This window comes from Callorhinus ursinus, unplaced genomic scaffold (genome assembly GCF_003265705.2).
Source record: "Callorhinus ursinus isolate GAN/ISIS: 27379988/994484 unplaced genomic scaffold, GSC_fseal_2.0 scaffold64, whole genome shotgun sequence".
Lineage (NCBI taxonomy): Eukaryota > Metazoa > Chordata > Mammalia > Carnivora > Otariidae > Callorhinus > Callorhinus ursinus.
Window position 1 is genome coordinate 2,707,368 of NW_027397126.1, and position 23,920 is coordinate 2,731,287.

The 23,920-nt window shown below is 45.6% G+C and overlaps 1 protein-coding gene across 4 annotated transcripts in view; it reads right to left on the reverse strand.

The window, feature by feature from the left end:
• The window catches only part of FGF13 (fibroblast growth factor 13), a 465,646-nt gene extending 458,906 nt beyond the window's left edge, over positions 1 to 6,740 (reverse strand). The window contains exons 1-2 of one of the 4 annotated variants that reach the window (XM_073885645.1): positions 6,597 to 6,740; positions 5,232 to 5,450 (exon numbers count right to left, since the gene is read on the reverse strand). In XM_073885645.1, coding sequence (XP_073741746.1) covers positions 5,232 to 5,280 — 49 coding nt within the window. In that variant the 5' untranslated portion in view covers positions 5,281 to 5,450; positions 6,597 to 6,740. Of the gene's footprint in view, positions 1 to 5,231; positions 5,451 to 6,119; positions 6,238 to 6,592 lie in introns of those variants that run through there. The other 3 variants (XM_073885647.1, XM_073885648.1, XM_073885646.1) reach the window with 3 other exon arrangements.
• Between the last annotated feature and the right edge of the window lie 17,180 nt (positions 6,741 to 23,920).

Genomic DNA, 23,920 nt, shown 5'->3' on the forward strand with positions numbered 1-23,920 from the left:
CAGAAATCCACATCCCTAATGAATGTTTCATCAAGATATGGCATTCACCAAAGTGACAAAAATGCCACAGTAAAAAAAAAAAAAAAAAAATTGTCAGAAATCTGATTCAAGTGAGTTTGTAGAACCAGTATATCACAAACAGGTAAACTACATTTCAAGTTGGTGAGGACTAAGATGAATCATGTTTCTCAGTACAGTGAACCTGAAGTCCGTTCCTTAGCCCATGCTGAGAAATCCTGGGGCTAATGTGTCTTCTGGAGAGACAAACAGAAATTGGTGACTGCAAACAACGATTTATGCGGAAGTTTGTCTTCTCTACTAAATGTTAAAACCATAGTATGTGCCTAATCTTTACATTTCAAAGAGCATGTTAAGCTTGGCAAAGTAACAGACATGTGGGATCCCCTCCACCCGCCGTATTTTAATTCATGGGAATTTTTCTCCTTGAATTGTTTAATCGTGGCAATTATTTTCTATTCCTTTCAAATTTCTCAACTCCAAAAATATAAGCCATAATGAAGCAGACACTAGAAAGCCTTTTTATTGGATACATTTGAAGAGCTGCAACACATTCTGGTTGTTCTGTGTTGATTGTAATTCCCAGAATGAGGAGTTGATTTGAACATAAAACAGCACAGCTGCAAAGAGACCTGGGATGTTAACAGTTTCATCTCCCTACTCGCTGCCTCACAACTCGGCCCTCCAGCTTACCACCCAAACCCCGATCCCCATTCCCTTCCCTGTTCTGATCCTGTTCTCAGGGCCACCATACATTTTCCTGCCCTGGGCGTGGGCCTCAACCCTTTCCCCTTCGCCCCACAGCTCACTTTCTGCTTCTCACCCTGGCCCCAACCCCAAGTCCATTCCCACTCCAACCTCACCCACATCTCCATCCTGAGGATGCGCCCTAAGCCCCTTTAAGGATCTGAACTGTACCAGAAAGAGACTTAGAGGAAGGAACACTCAGTAAGATACAGCACCCCTAACCCATGTCCCAACGTGCTCCTCCTTTTCGCTTTGGCCTCTGCCAATAAGGAAGCTGCACACCACTAGAAATCATAATGAAGAGGACTGGGGGGGTGGGCACTGTGCACTCCTCTTCTGCACCTATCCCCAAGAACAGACTGACATTTCTGACTCGAGATCTCCTTGGCCACACACCCTCACCGAGGCGGTGATCACTATCCTCAGCATAGAAGAAAACTATCCTCAGCATAGAAGAAAACATGGGGTTTAGGACACTCCATAAAACCACTGGTTTTATGATGATTTAGCCACAAGGTGAAAAAAATCAAGTCCCTACATGAGTAATAGGTAGATTATGATTGTTAGTTTTTAGTAAGAAGTCACCAATATCATGATTTCTTGTGGGTAAAATACCTCTAAGCACCTGCTTTGCCTGGCCCAAATCCGAGAAAGACACTTGACGGAAGCTATTACAGCAATCCACCAAGACCAAGATGATCTTTGGGAATGGCATTCGGGGTTCAGTACTTGATATGCTGGCTGCCTGACCACAACGCCCCGTCCTTAGGTATGGTTAGACAGGCTATTGGGAACGGCCAGGAAAGGAGCAGAAAATGAGCCGTACCCATAAAAGCATGCTGGCAACACAACCAATTACAGCAACAGCTGTGCAAGTGGCTGGTTTCTTGGACTATGCGTGGAATTGTCCTCCATCCCCAGCAGCCAGCAGAAGCCCAGCCTGACCGCTATTACCGACCGTGGCTCCAAGGGAACCCACGGCCCACATCACGGGGCCTTGAAACGTGCCTGGTTGAGATGGCTCTCCATAAGCACAAGAGGAAAAGGAGGTTGAAAATACATACCCAACTCCAAACAGGTAGCTACAAGCCAAATGGCAGTTTTGAAATCGAGAACTGGCTAGCCCTTTTACCTAATCCAGGGATGCGTTTGGTTTTATCTGGAGCAGGCTACACGTTTTCGGCATGCCACGTAACACAGTTGCAGGAAACCAGACCCAGCCTTAACTGAGTGCTTTTCCAACAGAGAACTGCCGAGAAGATTGTATGTGACAAGGTAGAGAAGAGTGTCAAAGCTAAGTGAATATCGACTTGAACAAACAAATGTTATGCTTTCTTCTTCCCTGAAATGGAAATAGGTCCTCCTGTTCAGAAGCTGAGTGCTACTAACTATATACCTATCTGCCAAATTAAAAGTTTGTGTAAAGCCTAAAGAAATGCACAAAAGACGATTTGCTACACAAGAGGCCATTTTCATAGTTCCAAACAAAATCAAGATTCCCACCCTCCCCCCCAACAAAGAGGACAGACTATCTCATCTCGCTACGTTATTGAAAAGATTACCAAAAAGATCACTGCCCATCGCTGAGACCGGTCTTAACCTCAATGAGTTGAAGAAAACGTCGCTTAAAGACAATTGGCCATTTGTGTGTCTGAAAGCCATATTTCATTCAGCAGCACGAAATAACTTACTGATTACCTACTATCTGTGCTTTAAAAACTCTAGAAACACTATATTATAGTCTTCCAGGCTGTGGGCATGAACCCCAGATGATGGGGTGGGAGGCTGAATTTAAATAAACAGTAGGCTCTGAAAACAGATTATGAAATTCATTCAAATAATTGACTTGATTCAATCATTGTCACACGGTTGTTCAAAACCAAATGTGTGTATATTCAAAGTATCTATTAAATGTTCAATCCTGTGTCTTGCCATGTTGCAAAGAGTGTGCTCATGAGTCCCTTAAGCTTAAAAAAAAATTCAAAAATGACCCATACATAGGAAATTTGTAAATAACCAAACCTCTTCATGAATATGGTCAGAAAACTTTATTGGTTAAAATAGAAATAAGACCTGCTATCTTTCATCTCTACCATAAAAAGCAGTCTTTCAAATTTGGTCACATAAGGCTTTTAACATACTTGAAAGGAGAAAAAGCTAACTATCACGCATTGACTATTTTCAAAATGCTCTAAATTCAACAACCAACAGAGGCAGAAATGGAACTCTGCTCTCGGGAGCCATAAGATTCCCATCTCCTGGGGAAAGTAAACTCCCTTCTTAAAAAGTTGTCTTATAAAATTACTTTAATTTCTTCTAATTTCAACCGTAATTCCAAATGCTAATTACACAATTCCTACAGAGAGGTATTCGGTTTCAAGTGTGGTGAGTGAACGTGAGAAAATGTTATGACATGCGCCTAGTAAAACTTTTCATCATTGAGTTACAGAGAGCTGTCCTAATGTGTCCAGACTTGTTACTCCATTCTGGACAATTGCAAATTATATTCCTAAAAGAGCAACTCACTTTCCATGAATGAATTTGGATCCAGGGCCCTCCCAAAGGCAGCCTGAAATAAACCTTAGGTAACCACCTGCTGGAAACCAGGAACCAAAGTTCTAGAAACAAACCCGAAGTACTCCCAGATTCAGAAGGGGAATCACTGGTGCTACAATCTTCCATTGCAGTTACCTCTCTGGGCCCTCGTGGCAAAACAAAACCTTTTAACGAATCTGAAGTCATTTTCTCTTAAACCTATGAATGCCTGTTTAAGACAAACTACAATGAGGAAAGCTCTGGAAATGCACACCCAGAGTTCTACTTTCTAAATGACTGTTTCAATTCATCTGCGCACCTGAAACAGCCAGCACCTATGAAGTGGGTCGGAAGGGGCTGAACTCTGGCCTGAAGCCAGGCCAGTGGCAACACTGACCCTTAGGACAACAGACCTATACTCCCACCCCACCCCCCCGCCCTCCGCCCCGACACAGACACACAAACTTGCCAGCCTTTCCTCAACGCTTTGCCTAATTGGAAGAGATCAACTCCATTTAGAAACAGGATAAAGGCCCTGAGCTGAAGACTTTGACAACTTTCAGCGGGGGAGGGCTGGTGCTGCCCTAGAATCTCCCTGGGAGAGAAAGCTCTGAGATGGGGAGAGGCGAGAAGGAGGAGATGAGAAAAAGGAATAGGGACAGGAGTGGGAGGGAAGGGGGCCCCAGGGTGCAGGGAGGAATTAGGGCCCCGTGAACGAAAGCTGGGGCTCCCTCCCTGCAGCCCCATTTCTGCAGCGTGGACTCGGTGTGGGTCGCTGCGGATCAGCGCTCCTGGGGCCCTCAGAACTGGTCCAGCCCACTCCGGCGTCTGCTGTGTAGCCATTCCGGACACTTGCTTCTAAGGCACCTGCCGTTTCCCAACTGCTCTTACCACACCCCTCTCTGCGCCTCTCCCTGCACCCGGGGCTCCAAGGATGCTTGTCTCCGGCTTACATTCCGGAGCTAAGCCGGGTCCTTAGCAAGGCAAAGGATAGTGCTGGCGGGGGTCAGGAGGACACCCCCCTTCCTTCTGAGTTCTCCCGGGTGTGAGCCCTGCTCTGCTGCGCCTCCCCAACCCGCCGGTGGGAGGCCCCAGGCCGAGATGCACACTCCGGGGGACCGGCAGCCGGGTGCCCTGGGCCAGGTGGCTAAACCCCAGAAAGCGGAGGGAGGGGGCTGTCCCCTCCCGCGGAGGCCCGCTCCCGCTGGGCACTAGTGGCAAGGGGACAACAGCCTTTGTTCTCCGGGGGCTTGGCGAGGCTGCGCTGCCGAGGCGCAGCGCGGGCGGCGCCGGGGCACCGGGATTTGCTCACTTTTGCACGCGGCGTGTCGAAGGTTGCAAGCTCCTGCCATCTGGGGAGGGGATAGAGAGTTGGGGAGTAGGGGGTGTGAGGGGGAAAGGAGCGTGGGGGGAGGGGTTTTGCGTCTCGGCCAGGCTCTTTGTTTGCATTGGGGGCGGGGAGAGGGGGTTGAAGGTGGCTTCGAGCTTGGGTTTCTGAGAGTGGGGCAGATTCCTGAGTATGTCACCATGTTGCACCCGCGCAGCACACATATGCACACTCGCGCACACGCACACACATGCACTCGCACAGACAAGCGGCCGGCCCGTAGCAGGCAGCGCTGTTCCCGGCGCTCCGGGCTGCAGCAGCTCCGGTCGCCCGCAGCGCCACCACGGTGCGTCCAAAGGCGGAGTGGAAGAGGCTGGAGGCACTCGCGGGGCGACAATTCCACGAGAAAGGAGGGAAAGTGGTGCAACCCCAGGCCCCCCCCGGCGGCCCGCCCCCCCCCCTCCTTTCTCGCCCGGGGTCGCAGAGGTCACGGGCAGCTTAGGCTCCCGCAGGGAGGCAGGGAGCCGCCGAAGGGCGGCGCGCACGCGAGGGGGCGAGGGAAACCAAGGGAAGGGAAGCCGGCGGACTGGGCGGGCGGGCTTACCCTTAGAAGCATCTTTCTCCTCTTTGGGCTTGGTCACCTTTCCACTCATAGATCCCAGCTTGCTTGACAAGGGTCGCCCAGGAGACAGAAGTCCTCGCCGAGCGGGCCGGACTTCGTAGAGTGCTTAGGGCGGCAAGTCGCGACCGCGAGCTCCCCTCGGTGTGGCTCGGGGCGGAATCCGCTTTTCCCCACCGCTGCCGCTGCCGCCGCCGCCGCTGCCTACGAGAGAGTGGGGAGGAAAGGAGAGGGGTGAAGGAGGAGCCGCCGCCGCCGCCGCCGCCGTCGCCGCCGCCGCGAGCCCGAGCGGCCGGCCGCGGGAGGAGCCGCTCGCCTTGCTCAAGAAGTGAAGAGACAAAGCGGCGCGGCGCTCCCTCCGCGCCCCCCGGTCCCGCCCGCCCGCCCGCCCAGGGCCGCGCTCGCCACCCCCGGGGCCGCCGAGAGGTGCGGCCGGGGCTCCCGGCTCCGCCGCCGGCCTCCCGGGGCTCCGCGCGGGCCGCTCGCCGGGCCGGCGCGGGCCGCGCGGGGAATTGCCTGGGTGGGCTGCCCGCGCGCCGGCGGGCTGCTTTCCCCCCGCCTCTCTCAATCCGCTGCGGGCCGCCAACTCAATCAAAATAAAAACCCGAGGAAGGCTGAAAAAAAATCAAAACAAAGACGAAAATATTCACTTAAAAATAACGAGCCTCCCCGAAAGGGAAATGTTTGAACATGTGATGAGCAACGTGTGAGCCTGTTACACCGCAGAGCCGCGCAGCTCCTTGCCCGCGGAGAATCGAGAGGGGAGGGTCGCCTCTTTCTTTCTGTTTAATCAATTTTCAGGGTGCTGTTATTTTGCCAAAAGGGGGGCCCGAGTGGCTCGCGAGCGGAGGAGCGGGAACCGATGGCCCTTACCTGCTCTCTCCCTACACCCACACCCCCTCGGAGCTCGCCCGCTCCCTCGCTCGCGCTCTCCTTCCCAAGAACTCTCCGGTCCCAGAGAGCCGCGAATTCAGCCCGCGGCGCATTCTATATAAACGGCAAGGTGTGGGCACGCGGGGGGCGGGGGCCGGCGAGGGCGGGGCCCGCACAGAGCCGCCTGCCGGCTGTAGTAAAAGGAGAGCTCGGCAGGGGCGCGCCGACGTCAGCCGCCGGTTGGCAAAACCCCGGCGAGCCCAGCGGAGAGCGGGCAAGCGTGGCGGCCGGGCGTCCCCCTACCCCCCGGCCCCTCCTGGGCAGGCCGGGCCCGCGGGCGCCGCCGGAGCGGGCTCGCACCGTCGGCCGCCGAGATCGAAGCCCGTCGCGCCCCCCACCCCGTCCCGGTTAGCCCCTCTGCTCCCAGCACCTGCCGTCCCCGCAACGCTGCCCGGGCCCGCGCTCGTCGTCACCTACGCCTTGGGGACTCCGCTGTTGGCAACTGCCTGCACCGAGCGCGGTGGAATCTCAGTCCGGGAAGTCGGCGACTCCTCGCCTCCGGCCAGCTGCCCAAGTTGAGACAGCCGGGCTCTCCCGGCAGGGAGAAGGGCGCGCTGGGATCTGGGTGTCACTAGGGAAGAGAGTGAAACTGACCGCGGCGGCGGCTGCCACCTCCCACCCCCACCCCCTCACGCAGGCCCCTCCTCCTAGGGCTGATCGCTCTGGTTGGCAAACTGGGCGCGAAGAGTGCCCACCATCCAGGATAGCCAACCCCAAGCAAACGGAGTGAGGTGGCACTGGGGGGGGGGGGGGGGGGCGAGTGCTGGAGAGGGACGGATAAGTGGGATCGGCATGTCGCCTGAGGCACGCTAGTGACAAAACACAGGGAAGGTCCCTGAAGATTTGAACTGAAAGGAAAACTCGAAAATTGTACAAGAGGGGGCGACTGAGGAGAGAGAAAGGGCCAAGTGGGGGACAGAGTAGTCAGGAATCAACCCTGGGGCGATCTGGGAAACCCTTTCCGTGAGGGCCCCTTTTTGGCCGCGCGGGGACCCGGAAGCTAGGCGCACGGTTGAAGGGTTGGGGTGGCCTGGACGCTAACACGACTTGGTCCTTAGAGCCGTCCATTAATCAAACCAGAGGCTCCAGCCTGGCGGTGGAGACTCGGCAGCGACTCCCACGCAGAAAATCCGTTTCCCTTCGTCCCACCCAACTCCACCCCACCCGCTCCTTAATTCGGTTTCGTTAATGGCATTAAACCAGGCAAAGAAATCATATAGATGGATTAGTCCCACTGAATCCCAGGCGGTAACTCAATTACAAGAGCCTGCTGTGGCTTTCAAGACCAGGAGAATGGGCTGCCTCCCAAGCCAGCCGGGGTCCAAAGGTCAGCATCCCTCTAAACTCAATTTGCAGCCTCCGTCCTCGGGCTGGGAGGAACTTCAGGTCTGTTTTTCCTGTAAATTATATCTAATAATCGGGAGGCTGATGACACAATGTGATTACCCAACCCAAGGTTAGACCATTAATTAATACCAGTACTTTGGGAAAGAAGGAATTTCTCTTCAAATGACCGGAAATCAAAGCGGGGTGGAGACTTGGGTGAGTTTAGAGGAAAGATGGAGAGGAAGACGGTAAGAGTCCTTAGAGAGTGTACACCCAATAGTCGGTTACCTTGGATTTAGTGCCTACCTTCCATCAAGCAGCACACTAAAATCTTTACATCATTATCTTATTTCATCTTTACAACAGCCCAAGGAAGTGTTGGTATCGCTATTTCCATTGTACAAGTGAGAAAATTGCAGCTCCGAGAGGTTAAGTAAGTTGCCTGGAGGTTACACAGCTGGTAAGTGAAGAAGCCTGGACAAAAAAAAACCTAGGAGAGCCAGGGTAGGACACGAGGTGAGTCTGTCATTTTAGACAGTGCTCTTCTATTAGGACCACATGGTCTCTCAACCCTCCTATCGGCCTCTTGAAAGGTGGGGGGAGCACATTTTTACTGGATCTGTCTGCTGGTCATAAAACCCCTAAAACTTTTCAAACTCCCTTAACTCAGCACATTCAAACACACGTGTATGTGTACACACACACACACACACACACACACACACCCCTCTTGAATACACAGAACATTTTCTTTGTCCACATACCCCCAATAAGCGACAAGACCTTCTTTTAGGAAAAGGGTCAGTCTCTATCTTGGGAAATAATAAGCTTGATACTTATGTCTTATCCTGAGTACCTCAGCTTTCCTGCCACATTAACATTTCCAGATTTCCAGGAAAGTTCTCAGCGCAGGTAAGACTTTCCCCTTCCCCTCCAAACCCTATTACCAATGGCACCTCCAGCAAAAGTAACTTTCCTGGAAGCCAGGTATCACCCTGTTCCTTGAAGAACACGAGTTCATTAACATATGAGTAAACCTGGGTTAGTTAATATGATTCAGACGAGTTGAGATGTCTGGGAGTATTAGTGGAATCTGTCTATCCATGAACACAAATAGGTAAAGTGTGTTTCTTTCACCATAAACCACCCTGCAAAAACAATGATCAGAATATAAAGAAAACAGACACCGCAGGCAAGAACAATACAGTGACGTGTGTCCATACAGGGGCAAATCAGTGACATCCTAAGTGCGTGCATTTGTGCCAGAGACCAAGGATTATGAAGTGCCAGGATAGGCAGTCCCACCTAAATAAAGCTGAAGACCCTACTAGGGAGGTCATGGGCAGCCTCTTTTGTAGAAACCATGGGGCTTTCCCCTTTTCAAAGCCCTGTGTTTAATATGAACAGAATGTTGTTGGTATTGGCTCAGAAAAAGGCATGCGCCAGTGCCCCCAAGCTACTTGGTAACTCTGGATCGTCAGCTGGAAGAGGATCTGCCATCTGTGTGAGGCCATTCAGGAGGTAGTCTTTCCCCCGCAACCAAATGGGGTAGTCTCGAAGCATCTCGGTGAAGCCCCGGCTTAGTCGGTAGCACTTCCTCTTTCCCACCTGGATCCTTCTGCCCCTTCCCACCAAGGTAGAAGTGCCTTCACTTTTCAAAGCCTAGCAATTGACACTACCTGATCCCTTCACTTCTCGCTGCCTTGTCACTATGGTAACATGGTCCCGTCCATCCTGTCTCTGCCCATCCTACGAGAGAGAGCTCCATATATCTGATAAAACGTGGGGCACGGGGGTTTTCTGGTGGAGTTGAGTGACTTGGTCCTGGAATGAAAGCAATAGGCTAAGGCAAAATGCTGCTTGGCCACACCTCTACAGAGGCCTGGGGGTTTTCCAGAGGAAGGGGCAGAGGCTTGAGTCTTTGGAAGGACAGTGGGAAAAATCCTGAGAGTTTCGTTGTCTTGGCCCTATCATCCTTCCGGTGTCTGTTTCATGCCAGTACCCCAATGCCTCAAGACACCAGCCTCTGGATTCCAGGTTTGCTCACCCCCCCCCCCCAGCAGCTCTGAGCAGTGTTTCTGGGCAAGACGCCACATGCTTCCACTGTCTGTGCTGGAGGGTAAGTTGGGGTGAGTCGGGGCACGGAGGGCAGATACACTTAGGGCTCTTCCCTGGCAGGTTTGGACTGGCTGAGTGTAAAGCCATTGTCATCAGGCACCACCAAATTAGATGCTTTAGTTACAAGACTTCTCACTGGACCAAATGTGTTTTTCATTTGCAAAAACACTTCACAGCAGAAAGCTGGTTCAAAAGAAGGCAGCCTGGCAGAAGCCACACTTGCAGCCCACTGGGCCAAGATCTAGGAGTTGGAAGTCACTTTCCTTTTTTAAGCTCACATCTTAGCAATTTGAACGTTGAGATCCAAATGCTAGAGCTCTGAAAGGCATTCATTTCTGATTCAAACCCTACAGTGTTCATCTCCATCACCTGTTAAGATGGCTTTCGATTGGAATCTTGAGTTGCAGATTTCTGTGATGAAAGAGGTAGGTAAGATCATCTCCAAAGATGGTCACTGTGGCAGTTTTAAAACATGGCCACTGGGCACTCTGACCTCTCCCCCTTGATCCTGGGTAAGCTTGTAACTGCTTCAATCTATAGAGTATGGCAGCCGTCATGCTCTATTACCCTCAGGCTAGGTTAGAAAAGGCCATGCAGCTTCTGCCTGGCCCTCTTGGGATGTCTGCTCTGGGGTAAGCCAGCCAGCCACATGCATGAAATCTGCCTACTCTGAGATAGGCATGCTGGCGAGTTCACCTCTAGACTCTCTGGCTGACACTGTTAGCTGGGCTCCCAACTGACAGCCATCGCTGATTGCCGGCCAAGCAAGAGACCCGTCTTGGGTGTCTAGCCCAAACCACCACATGACATCTGACCTCAACCTGGTGAGAGACCCCTCAGTGGAGAACGGTTCGGGGGAGCCCTTCTCAAATCCCTAGCCTGTAAAATTCTGAGCCAGATTAAATGGATGTTTTCAGCTGCTAAGTTTTAGGGCAACAAGCTATGGGGAAATGGTAAGCAGAACAGTGACCAAAAATTTCTCCTAATCCTATAGGCATACGCCACTCCACCCTCTAGAGGTAAAGTCCCCTTGAAACCAGGCTGGCCTCATGACTTGTTTTTACCAATAGAATGTGGCCAACGTGATGCTGTGCCAGTTCAAGGCCTAGCCCTTAAGGGATTTGGCAGCCCCGTTTTGTCCCTGGAGGGAGCCAGGTACCATATAAGAAGGCAGACACCCTGAGACGTGTGTTGTGAGGAACCCAGCTGATGGCAAGAACAAAACTCCAGACAGAGGACCCCAGTCAAGCTGTCCCAGCCAGCTTCCAGCCTTTTGAGGTGACTGGCCCCGGACTTCATGGAGTGAAGAGCCAGTCTTGCTGCACCCTGCCCAAATTCCCAACCCACAGATTTATGTGCAAAATGGTTGTTTTAAGCCAGTCCATTCTGGGGTAAACTGTTACACACAGCAAGAGATGACTGAAATGCAAGTTCTAGAACCATTTTGGGACCCAGTTGTCTCCATTCCTTGGCCTTGTTACAGACCAGAATGGGTTTTTAGAGCGGGTGCCAGTTATGACAGAGAGATATCAATGATGTATTCCAAAACAGCTTAATATGAAGACCTTTCCAATCTACATAAATGGGATTTTCTGCCTCTCTTGAAATTGAACATTTGGAACCTTATAACGTGTTGTTGGGATGCCAGTCAAGAATGGACATCTTTAGGGACGCCTGGCTGTCTCAGTCAGAAGAGCGTGCGACTCTCGATTTCAGGGTTGTGAGTTCGAGCCCCACGTTGGATGTAGAGACTACTAAAAAAAGTAAATAAACTTTAAAAAAGAGAGAGAGAATGAACATCTTTAAATGTTTTATCAGTTTCATGTCCAGCGAAGAAGGAAATAATGAGCTACAGCTTGTTCAAGGATTCAGTCTCGCTCCCAAACAAGGAACATCACTGGGCAGCACTGGTTTTCCACCCAGAATCCCTATCATTCCACAGCATTCAAGAATCTCCTGTGTCAAGAGGAATAGATCATCAAAGGTGGCCCTTTCCTCACAGCAAGCTCCTGTTTTTCTCTACATCAGAAACAGAGGACCTAGCCATCATTTCGCCCAGTAAATAACACACAAAAGACTTTGGCCCAGCTCAGTTTCCAGAAGATTTTCAAATCCTGCTCTTGCCTCCCTTCTAGTGGTTACAGTGACGATGCCAATGGAAGAGATTTCAGACAGAACAATTGTATTTGTTGAAAACTTCTTGGATATGGTAGTAAGGGCTTAGCACACTTTGATTTGCCCGCATCTAGAATCCTTGAGATTGTATGCTCCTGGATGACAAGGACTGGGTTCAACTCTGCTCAAACTAACCGTCCCCCATGCCCACCCCATGGTTACATAGCACAGAGGACATCAAAGCATGGTAAATAGCCTCATCATCATAACATCATTTACTCAATATACTGGGTTTCTTGCTCCGTAGTAATATTTATCCAAATTATGCAACTTTATATATTCAAGGCGACCCCAAATTAGTGACTATGATTATCTCCAGTTTCCAGATGAGGAAACAAGCTCAGAGAGGTGAAGATTACAGGAAAACGGTACACGCAGGATTGACACTCAAGTAGCACCTTCTGCTTCCAAAGTCCCCCCTCTTTCCACTGTACGACGCTGCCTATTTTGTAAATGTTATGGAATAATTCGTGCCTCTAAAACTTTGGAGCATTGGAGCAAGAGCAAGAGACCTCACTCAGGGCTTATGGGGCTTTCTTTCACTTTCTAGCAACACCTGCCCCTCCGTGCAGTAGACACGGATGCGTGTTGTCCAGCTTCCCCGTCTAGGAGGGGCTGGCTGCCGGCTGTGGGCAGTGCGGTCGGTGAGCCGCCTCTAGATGTCAGCTCCTTCAGGATCTGCCTCAGCGGCAGAACTCTGACCTCACCTGAGGTCATGCCCTTCCTGGGGCAGGCCACATCCGGTGACTGAGAGAGGCCTGGCCATTTGGGATCAACACAAGTTCTCTGACGGACAGTACTCACTCCAGAGCTCCCCTTTTGCCTGGCCAAGGCTTTGTTGGGCCTGCTGTGCACTTCAGTCGTGCCTCGTCCCCCTTCCTTTCACAGCCATGGATCCCTAATGAATATTTTCCATCACAAACGTCATCTCCTTTCAAAGATCCCAGCCTGTGACTCGTCTCTTTTGCTCTCCAACCCTGTCTTTCCGGCCAGGCTTTTGACAAAGGAGATTCTGAGCATCTGCCAGTTTAAGTGATCTCCGCTGTGTTGTTGGTGCCGGTCGCCTCCAACTTCGCTGTTTTCTTGGGAAGTTGCCTGGAGCCTTCTTTGGAGCTCCAGGGCTTGGGGCTTGGCTTTCTACCTCCCCACAGAGTACCGATCCCCAACTGGTGCTGTAAATAGCCCTTACGTTTTAGGGAAAAAAGGAGCAACTTGCAAATGGTTAACAAATGCCAAGCTGAGCTTCTAACGATGAGACACTTGTACCTGCACTTTCCTTCCCTTGAAAGTATGTGTAACCCAGTTGGTGTGATTTGACCTGGCACAGAATGGACGTGTTCTTCTCTCAGGGACTCCCATACTCAGTTTCCCACTTCTGGAATTCTTTACGCTTCCCCATTCCACTTCTACCTGTGCAGCCTCCCGTGTCATCTTCCTTGTCACGTTCTCATCCCCTCCCCCAATGCCAGGGTCTAGCACCACTGTTCCCTGTTACTTTCCCCCCATACTTATTCCCCTTTGTGACATAAAGCCTCCCTCCTCCCCACATCACCCAGCCTACAAGCATTTGCTACTGTGCACTTCCAGAGAGAGCATCTCAGATCAGTGATGGGAGCTTTGCCCCACTGCCACCAGGCCAGGGAAAGAGGAGTCCCTTTGAGGGTCCCCGCACCAGACTGATGACCAAAAACAGGAGGCAACTAAGAGACTGTGCTTTATATAAACTGTCATTTCATCCTTGTACCTGTCTCCAAAGCTAGATATTGTCACCCTTTATTTACAAATAATGAAAAGGACTGAGATGAAGCCCCAGTAGTTCATTTTTACTTTTGTTGTCCTTGCCTTTGGAGACATGTCTAGCATGGGCATGAAGGAGGGCACACGGTGGGATGAGCACAGGGTGTTATACGCAACTGATGAATCACTGAACACTACATCTGAAACTAATGATGTACTATAAGTTGGCTAATTGAATTTCAATTAAAAAAACAATAGCAACAACAAAAGAACTGAGAAAGAGCAATTTACCTGTTCAGGTTCCCACAGCTAGTGAGTTGCATGGGCAGCATTTGATCCCAGGTCTTTGCTGACATGGTCAAGAAGGCTCAGGTACCTGTCTTGGCATGGCTTGGCATGGGCCCCAGGATTCTGAAAGAATCCGTGACTAGCGAGTAACATTCTAGCTTTGGTGTTAGTGGACGTCTCTGAGAGCTAGAATAAAGCATGCCAGCCAAGAGAGGTACCGCACTGAGACTAAAGGGAGAAAAGTCCTCTCCAGAGCCTTCTTTGGCTGCATCCACACCCCTCCCCTGCTATTCTTCCGTCTTCGTCTGGGGTACCGTGCTACTTCGTCAGTTTTCAGCTCAGCTACCACTGCTTCTCCTGACCAAGACCAGGACCAGGTTACCCAGAGGCCCCTTCCCTGTGTGGTTCCAGGGTAGCGTTTGCCCCTGAGAGAAACTCGCTGGGAGACTTGGAAGGTGGGAATGAGGCAGAAGTCGCTGTCCTCAAGAGCTTGTGGCAAGTCACACAGTGTGGCTTCACAGATCACTCTGTGAGCTTCCACTTCCTGGTGACTTCTCAGAATTCCAATGAGGGCTGGCTTCCTCACTTCTTCAGTGCTTCTAGTTAAAGTCATTACAGACATTTGTCTGATCCTCTGGCATGAACCTTCTGGACCCTCAGTCTCCTAAGCTCCTCCCACTGCCGCTGTGTGTGTGTGTGTGTGTGTGTATCTATTTATCTGTCTATTTACTTAACCCCTTATTGCAATATTTTAGTAGCTCTATTTTCACCCAGACACCGATACCGATTTCACCCTGAACTTCACCACTGGCCATGTGTTATTAAAAAGCAATCCCCTGGGAAGTAATAGAACCAAGGTCCAGTCATATTTAAAGGCCTTCTTTCTTTTCCACAGCAGGCTCTGGAAAGACGGTGACCTAAGCATGGGTTATTTCTCATTTCCAACTCCAAGCTGCCTGCTTCTTCTCAGCCAGATGGCTATCGGGGTCCCTGGAGAAGAGCTGGATGGGAAGACCTAGACGTTGTGGGAATCTCACGCAAAGAAGTGTTGTCAGGCTTTCTTCCATGACTGCTGAGCAAAGCCTGAATCCATTGCCAGGAAGGCCCAGCACAAGGAAACCACCAATATCAGACCTATATCCCCTGTCTCTTAGGCCTCCGAAGAGCCAAGAAAAAATAAAGTTAAGTAACAGACCAGGTCAGTGTAGAGAGGGACCACGTGAAGAGGCCTGGGAAGAAGGTGGCTTCCCACCACTTGAGGGCCTACTACCACTTGGAAAACTCTGGGAGATCCCTTCCAGCCTTAGCTGACCCCCATGGGTTGACAACAAAATACTGTATAACCATCTCTGTGGGTCCAGCAATCAACTAGCACCCAGAAAAAGGTTGACTAAGCAACACATGCCTAAAGAGAAAGACTGGCAGGAAGAGACACAAATGATCACTTCAACAACAACGAGAATAACAAAATAGGAACATATAGAGAGATTCGAGTGCAGCATAAAAACAGACTTTCTGGAACTACACAACATGAATGCTAAATAGACAGTGCAGTAGATGAACAGAAGGAGGGGGTGATCACTGCTGAGACCCCAAAGAGTAACCTGGAAGACAAAGTGGAAGAATCACAGAGCACAAAGCCAAAAATACCATGCGAAGGAAATCATGAAGGAAAATGTAAGAGATGCAGAGATCCTGAAAAAGTCTTCCAGAAGGAGAAGAGGGAAGAGACAGAGGAAAGGCGGTATTTGTTTTAAAAGATAAAAAAAGAGCTTTTCTCAGCATAACATATAATAAATTTGAATATACATTTTATATTTAAATGTTAAATATTTAAAATATAAAATAGGGGCACCTGGTGGCTCAGTGGGTCTGCCTTTGGCTCAGGTCATGATCCTGGGGACATGGGCTCAAACCCCACATTGGGCTCCCTGCTCACTGGGGAGTCTGTTTCTCCCTCTCCAGCTTGGGCTCTCTCTCTCACTCTCTCTCTCTCTCTCTCTCAAATAAATAATCTTAAAAAAATAAAATATAAAATAAATATAAAATTTGAATAAATAATTTTTAAAATGCAAAAAGTTACTGCTTGGAAACTAAGAAATACACTCCTAGAATACTTGTTGGACCAAAGTAAAATTACAAACTATCTCGAAAGCAATTAAAAAGAACACTTTCTGGGACATCTGTGTGGCTCAGTCATTTGAGCACCTGCCTCTTGGTCTCGGCTCAGGTCATGATCTCAGGATGGTGGGACTGAGCCCCATGTTGGGCTCCGCACTCAGTGGGGAGTCTGCTTGAGATTCTCTCCCTCTCCCTCTGCCCCTCCCCCTACTTGCTTGCTCTCTCCCTCAAATAAATAAAATATTTAAAAAAATAAAATAAAAAAATTAAAGTCATCATAACAACGTGGTTCATCTGTTTTAATTCAACTTATTTTTTAAAACAAGTAGTTCCAATATCATTTAAACTATTCCAGGCCATAAAAAAAGAAGAAAAGCTCCTTAATTCCTTTTTTCCCCAGATTTAGTAGGATATAATTGGCACATAACATTGTGTACATTTAAGGTATACAATGAGATGATTTGAAACCTATGTATTATGAAATGTTTACCAAACTAAGGCTAGTTACCGCATTCTTCACCTCACACAATTACCTTTTTGTTGTTGTTGTTATAATGAGAACATTAAGGATCTGCTCTTATTGCAATTTTAAAATATATAAAACAGTATTGTTAACTACAGTCATCATACTGTACATTAAATTTCTGGAACATGTTCATCTTATAAATGAAAGAACTCTTTGACCAACATCTAATTGTTTCCACCATTCCTTAGCCAGTGGTAATAACCATTCTTCTCTCTGTTCCCATGAGTTCAATGTTTTTAGATTCCACATACAAATGTGATCATACAGTATTTGTCTTTCTATGTCTGACTTACTTCACTTAGTATAATGCCGTTAACATCCATCCCTGTTGTCACAAAAGGCAGGATTTCCTTCTTTTTATGGCTCAATAATATTCCATTGTATGTATTTATACCATATCTTCCTTTTCTGGTCATTCATTGATGGACACCTAGGTTGTTTCCATGTCTTGCCTATTGTGAATAATGCTGCAATGAACATGAGAATGTAGGTACGGCTTCAAGATAGTGATTTCATAGCAGGGAGGACACTAGGAGAAGGAAGGGAAAAATGAAGGGAGGGGAATCGGAGGGAGAGATGAACCATGAGAGACTCTGGACTCTGAGAAACAAACTGAGGGTTCTAGAGGGGAGGGGGGAGGGGGGATGGGGGATGGGTTAGCCCGGTGATGGGCATTAAGGAGGGCACGTACTACATGGAGCACTGGGTGTTATACGCAAACAATGGATCGTGGATCACCACATCAAAAACTAATGATGTATTGTATGGTGACTAACATAACATAATAAAATTAAAAAAAAAAAAAAAGGATAGCGATTTCATCTCCTTCAGGTATATACCCAGAAGTGGGATTGCTGGAGCATATGGGACTTACGTTTTTACTTTTTAAAGGCATCTCCGTACTGTTTTCCACAGTGCCTGTTCCAATATACATTCCCACCAACAGTGCACAAGCGGTCCCTTTTCTCTACATCCTCGCCAGCACTTGTTATCTCTTGTCTTTTTGGTAACACCCACTCTAACAGATGTGAGGTGATAGCTCATTGTGGTTTTAGCTTGTATTTCCATGATTATTATTGATGTTGAGCACCTTTTCACATACCTCTTGGCCACATTTGTTTATTGTCATTTTTTAAGATTTTATTTTATTTTTTAAGTCATCTCTACACCCAACATGGGGCTCGAACTCAGGAGCCCGAGATCAAGAGTCGCATGCTCTACCTACTGAGCCAGCCAGGCGCCCTCTCTTGGCCGCATATGTAGGTCTTCTTGCAAAAAATGTCCTTCTGGGTCCTTTACCCATTTTTTAACTGGAGTTTTTTCTTTTTTGCTGTTGGGGGGTGTATGAGTTTTCTTTACACATGTTAGATATTAACCCCTTATCAGATATACAGTTTGGAAATATTTTCTCCCATTCTTTAGGGTGCTTTTTCATTTTGTTGATTGTTTCTTTTGCTGTGCAGAAGTGTTTAATGTGGTCCCACTTGTTAATTTTCACCTTTTTTTTTTTGCCTGTGCTCTGGTGTCATAGCCAAAAAAAATCATTGCCAAGACCGATGTCTTGGAGCTTTTTCAAGTTTATAGTTTCAGGCCTTACTTAATCCATTTCAAGTTAATTTTTGTGAGTGGTGTAAGATAGGAGGTCAATTGCATTTTTTTTTTTTTTGCATATGGGTATCCAGTTTTCCCAATACCATTTATTGAAGAGACTATCCTTTCTCCACTAAGTATTCTTGCCTACTTTTTAGTCTCTTGATTTTGTTCCATTGGTCTATGTGTCTGTTCTTATGCCAAAACCATACTGTTTTGACCACTATAGATCTGTAATACAGTTTGAAATAAGGGAGTGTGAGGCCTCCAGCGTTTTTCTTTCCTAAGATTTCTTTGGCTACGTGGGGCCTTTTGTGGGTCCATATGAATTTTAGAATTGTTTTTCCTTTTCTAGGAAAAATGCCATTGGAATTATTTGATAGGTAAAGCACTGAATTTATAGATAGTTTTGGATGGTATGTACATTTTATTTAATTTATTTTTTATTTTTTTTAAAGATTTTATTTATTTATTTGACAGAGAGAGACACAGCAAGAGAGGGAACACAAGCAGGGGGAGTGGGAGAGAGGGAAGCAGACTTCCCGCCGAGCAGGGAGCCCGATGCAAGGCTCGATCCCAAGACCCTGGGATCATGACCTGAGCCGAAGGCAGACACTTAATGACTGAGCCACCCAGGTGCCCCTAGTATGTACATTTTAAATAATAGGAACTCCTCTGATCCATCAACATAGGATATCCTTCTATTTACTTGTGTCATTTTCAATTTCTTTCATCAGTGTCTCATAGTTGCCAGTGTACAGGTTTTTCACTTCCTGGGTTAAATTTAGTCCTAAGTATTTTATTCTTTTTGATGCTTTTGTAAAGCATCTTTATTCTTTTCTTTATTTCTTTTTCACATAGTTCATTGCTAGTGTATAGAAATACAAGTGATTTTTAAATGTTGATTTTGTATCCTGAAAATTTACTGAATTCACTTATTAGTTCTAAGAGATTTTGGTGGAATCATTAGGATTTTCTAAATATAAGATCATGTCATCAGCAAACAGAGACAATTATATTCCTTCTTTTCTAGTTTGGATGCCCTTTATTTCTGTTTTCTTGCTTAATCGCTCTGGCCAGGACTTCCAGTACTAAGTTGAATAGAAGTAGTAAGAGTGGGCACACTTGCCATATTCCTGATCTTAGAGAAAAAAATTTCAACCTTTCACCTTTGAGTATGATGTTAGTGGTAGGTGTGTCATATGTGGCCTTTATTATGTTGAGGTATATTGCTTCTATACGCAAAATTTGAGAGGCTTTTTTTTTTTAATCATGGAAGGATGCTGTATTTTGTCAAATGTTTTTTTCTGCATCTATTGAGGTAATCATATGATTTTTGTCTTTCATTCTGTTAATTGATTTGTGTGTGTTGAGCCATCCTTGTATCCCAGAGATAAATCCCACTTGACCATCATATATGATCCTTTTAAGGTCCTGTGGAATTTAGTTTGCTTGTATTTCATTGAGAAATTTTGCATCTATATTCATCAAGGATATTGGCCTGTAGCTTTCTTTTCTTGTAATACCCTTATTTGGCTTTGGTATTAGGGTAATTCTGGTCTCATAAAAATGAGTTTGGGAGTATTGCTTCCTCTTCTATTTTTTGGAAGAGTTTGAAATGAATTGTCATTAATTCTTCAAATGTTTGATAGAATTCACCTGTGAGGCTATCTTGTGCAAAGCTTTTCTGTGTTGGGGGTTTTTTGATTACTGATTCAATCTTCTTACTTGTTATTGGTCTGGTTAGATTTTCTAATTCTTCATGATTCAGACTTGGTAGGTTGTATGTTGCTAGGAATTTATCCATTTCTTACAGGTTGCCCAATTTGTCGCCATGAAATTGTTCATAGTAGTCTCTCATGATCCTTTGTATTTCTGTGGTATTGGTTGTAGTGCCTCCTCTTTCATTTACAAGTTTATTTCCTTGAGTCCTCTCTCTTTTTTTCTTAGTAAGTCCGGCTAAAAGTTTGTCCATTTTTTTTACCTTTTCAAAAAGCAACTCTTAGTTTCATTGATATTTTTGTTTTTCTATTCTCTATTTCATTTATTTCTGCTTTCATCTTTGTTACCTCCTTCCTTCTGCTAACTTTGGGTTTAGTTTGCTCTTGTTTTCGTAGATCCTTGAGGTATAAAGTTAGGTTGTTTGAGATCTTTTTTTTTTCTTAACTATTTATCACTATTTACTTCCCTCTTAGCACAGCTTTTGCCACATCTCATACATTTTGGTATACTGTATTTGCATTTTCACATTTGTTTCCAGATTTTTTTTTTATTTCCCTTTTGATTTCACCCTTGGCCCTACTGGTTGTTCAAGAGTATGTTGTTTAATTTCCACATGTTTGTGTATTTTCCAATTTTCCTCCTATCATTGATTTCTAGTCTCATGCCGTTTTGGTTGGAAATGATACTTGGTATGCTTTCAGTCTTTTAAAATTTGCCAAGACTTGGTTTGTGGCATAAAACATGATCTATCCTGAATAACGTTCCTTGTGCCACTTGACAAAAATATGTATTCTGCTGCTGTTGGATAAAATGTTCTGTATGTGTCTTTTAAGTCCATTTGGTATAAAGTATAGTTCAAGTCCAATGTTTCCTTATTGATTTTCTGTCTGGATGATCTATTCTCTGCTGAAAGTGGGGGACTGAAGTCCCCTACTATTACTGTATTGTTGTCCATAACACGCTTCAGATCTATTAGAATTTGCTTAATAAATTTAGGTACTCTGATGTTGGGTGCATATATATTTAAAATTGTTACATCCTTTAAATGAGTTGACCCCGGTATCATTAAATCATGACCTTCTTTGCCTCCTGTTACAGTTTTAAACTTAAAGTCTATTTTGTCTGATGTAAGTATAGCTAACCATTCTCTCTCTTGGAATGTCCTTTTCCATCCCTTCACTTTGAGCCTGTGAGTGTCCTAAAACTGAAGTGAGTCACTTGTAGGCAACATATATGTGGGTCTTGATTTTTTGTCCATTCAGCCATCCGCTCTATGCCTTTTGATTAGAGAATTGAATTCATTTTCATTTCAAGTAGTTGCTGATAGGTAAGGACTTACTATTGCACTCTTGTTAATTGTTTTCTGGCTTTTGTATAATTCCTTTGTTCCTTTCTTCCTCTCTTGCTGTCTTCCTTTGTGAATTGATGCTTTTCTATAGTGTATCTTTTGATTTCCCTCTCTTGTGTGTATCTACTGTAGGTTTTTGTTTTGTGGTTACCCTGAGGTTTACTTAAAACATCTTACTGATATAAGTGATTTTGGAGTTCCTGCCATCAATATGGTATACATTTCACTGCCCCTTAACTTTGGAATAAGCCAGATGACTTTGGGCAAATAAAATGAGGTAGAAGTGTGCCACTACCCAGCCTATGCCTTAAGAGGCTTCATGCATTTCCACCTTTCTTCCTTCTTGTGCTTCTGCAATCACTCTGAGACTAGCCTGGCTATCCTACTTGCCCTGGCAGGAGAATAAGTGTTACCTGGGCCAAGCGCTGCTCCAGCCACAACAACCTGAGGCAAAGCAGCCTCAAAAGACCAACAGACCTATACTGACAAGTGGAGCCACCAAGCCAAGCCCAGACTAGATCAGCCAGACCCCAACTAACCTGAAGAAAACATGATCAAAAACAAATGATTGTTGTTTTTGAAGCTACTGAGGGTTTGGCTGGTTTGTTTTACAGAAATCATTAACTGACATATAGGACTACGTTTGGAAATGCAAAGGAAGTTCAGTATCAGCAGATCTATCAGCATAATTCATTACATCAATAAATTAAAGAGGAAAGCCATATGAATAATGATATCAGGAAAGCCCTAAAAGTCAATTGATAAATTCAGCTGCATTCTTAATACATTTTGAAAATAAACAGGATCAGAAGAAAATTTCTTAAAATAATAGTTTACCAAAAACAGATGCAAAATACTATTTCAAATGGCAAAACACTCACCTATTAAAATAAAATACTGAAGTAGACAAGAATTCCCCCATCCCTATTATTATTCAATATTACCTTGGAGAGTCTAGCTTATAAAAAAAGACCCAACCCTCCCCACCAAAAAGAAAGAACTAATATAAACATCAGAAAAGCCCAAGATTTCCTTGCCTCCTAATGGTAATATTTGTACTGCTAGACAAACAAAGCACTAGAGTAAAATCTATGAGACTTATTTAGAGCATGTGGTACAGTAAAGAAATACAAGGTTACTATACAAAACAGTGTTTCTCTATTCAAGGATCAACACCACAAAATGAAAATAGGAAAAATGACATACAGAATAATGAAAAAAGCCTATATACTACACAGGACTAAATCTAACAACCATCAGACCAGTGTGAGGAAAACAGCAATAGCTTACTGAAGGACATAAAACAAAATCTTGAAAAAGGAATAAATGAAAAAAATCATAAGACTTTATATCATAACATTTTAATTTTCTCCAAATCAATATTTTTAATCCAATTAAAATTCCCAACATTTTTCAAGAGAAAAAGAGGACATTTATTTACAGACATAATACTTATACAGAAGAATAAAACTCTTCGAATAGCTATGAGAAATAAGGATAATGAGAGAGACACATCTCAGGCCAGATAACAGAATATACCCTAACGTCACCATAATCAAGTCAAAACTTAGTAGTGGCATAGGAATAATAGGCAATTAGATCAGAGAATAAAATAGTGAATGTGGAATTGAATCCCATACATAAGCATTTAATACATGGCCAAAATGGTATTTCATTTCAGTGGGAAAAAGATGGATTGTTAGTGAACAGTACTGATGCAACTGGCTATTAACTTGAAAGAATATGTAATTGAACCTATATTTTATGCCAAAAATCAATACAGTTTCTAGATAAAGACGTATTTGCATATAGAAACAGTAGAAGTCCTGCAAGAAAACCTGAGAACCTATATGCACCACACCCCTGTTAACCAATCCTTAAAACCCAGAAGTTAGAAACAAAATTTGACTACATACAATTTTTCTAAATTTTGGCACAAGACACAATAGTTAAAATAAAACAAGAAATTGGAAACATAGCTGCTTGCAAAGAACAGATGAGGGGCTTATAGCTATAATGTACTAGGAGTTCTTACAAATTGACAAGGAAAAACAACCCATTCCAAAAATAGGCAGAGCACATGAGGAACCACTTCACAGACGAAGCAAATCCAAATGGTCAACAGCTTTTTTTTTGTTTTTTGTTTTTCAAAAAATGCTCACATTCATGAGCAGCCAGGGAAACTCATCTTTCAAGTAACAATGAGATGACACTTTTCACCCATAGGACTGTTCAAATTTAAAAAAGAGTAATAAAATCAACTGTTGGGATCGCAGGAAAAGCTATACACCCATACATTACTGGTGGAGTTGTGCATTTGTCACGTGCTTTTTAAAAAGCAGTATTGCAATATTTAGTGAAACTTAAAACAACATATATACACTCCTCAACCCAGCTATTCCATTCCCGGAAATCTTTCCCAGCATAAGAAAAGCAAGAGCCCGTAAAGGTATATATACGAAGGTGTTTATTGCAATGTTGCTCTTTAGTGACCAAAAAAAAAAAAAAAATGGAAGCACACTGAATTGTCAAAAGTCAAATGGCTGGATCAGTTGGTCTCCATCTATATCACAAAATCCTGTGCTGCGTTAAAAGGAATGAAATCAAGCAAGTGCGGCCGATGTGTAGGTTTTGTTGAATTCATGTGAATGGCCGTAATGATGATAATAGCAAACACTCACATAGAGCACTGTCTTAAGTGTTCTACGTATTTTGACTCACTGAATCCTCGCAGCAATCCTATGAGATAGGTAGTATTACCATCCTCATTTTCTAGATGAGGAAACTGAA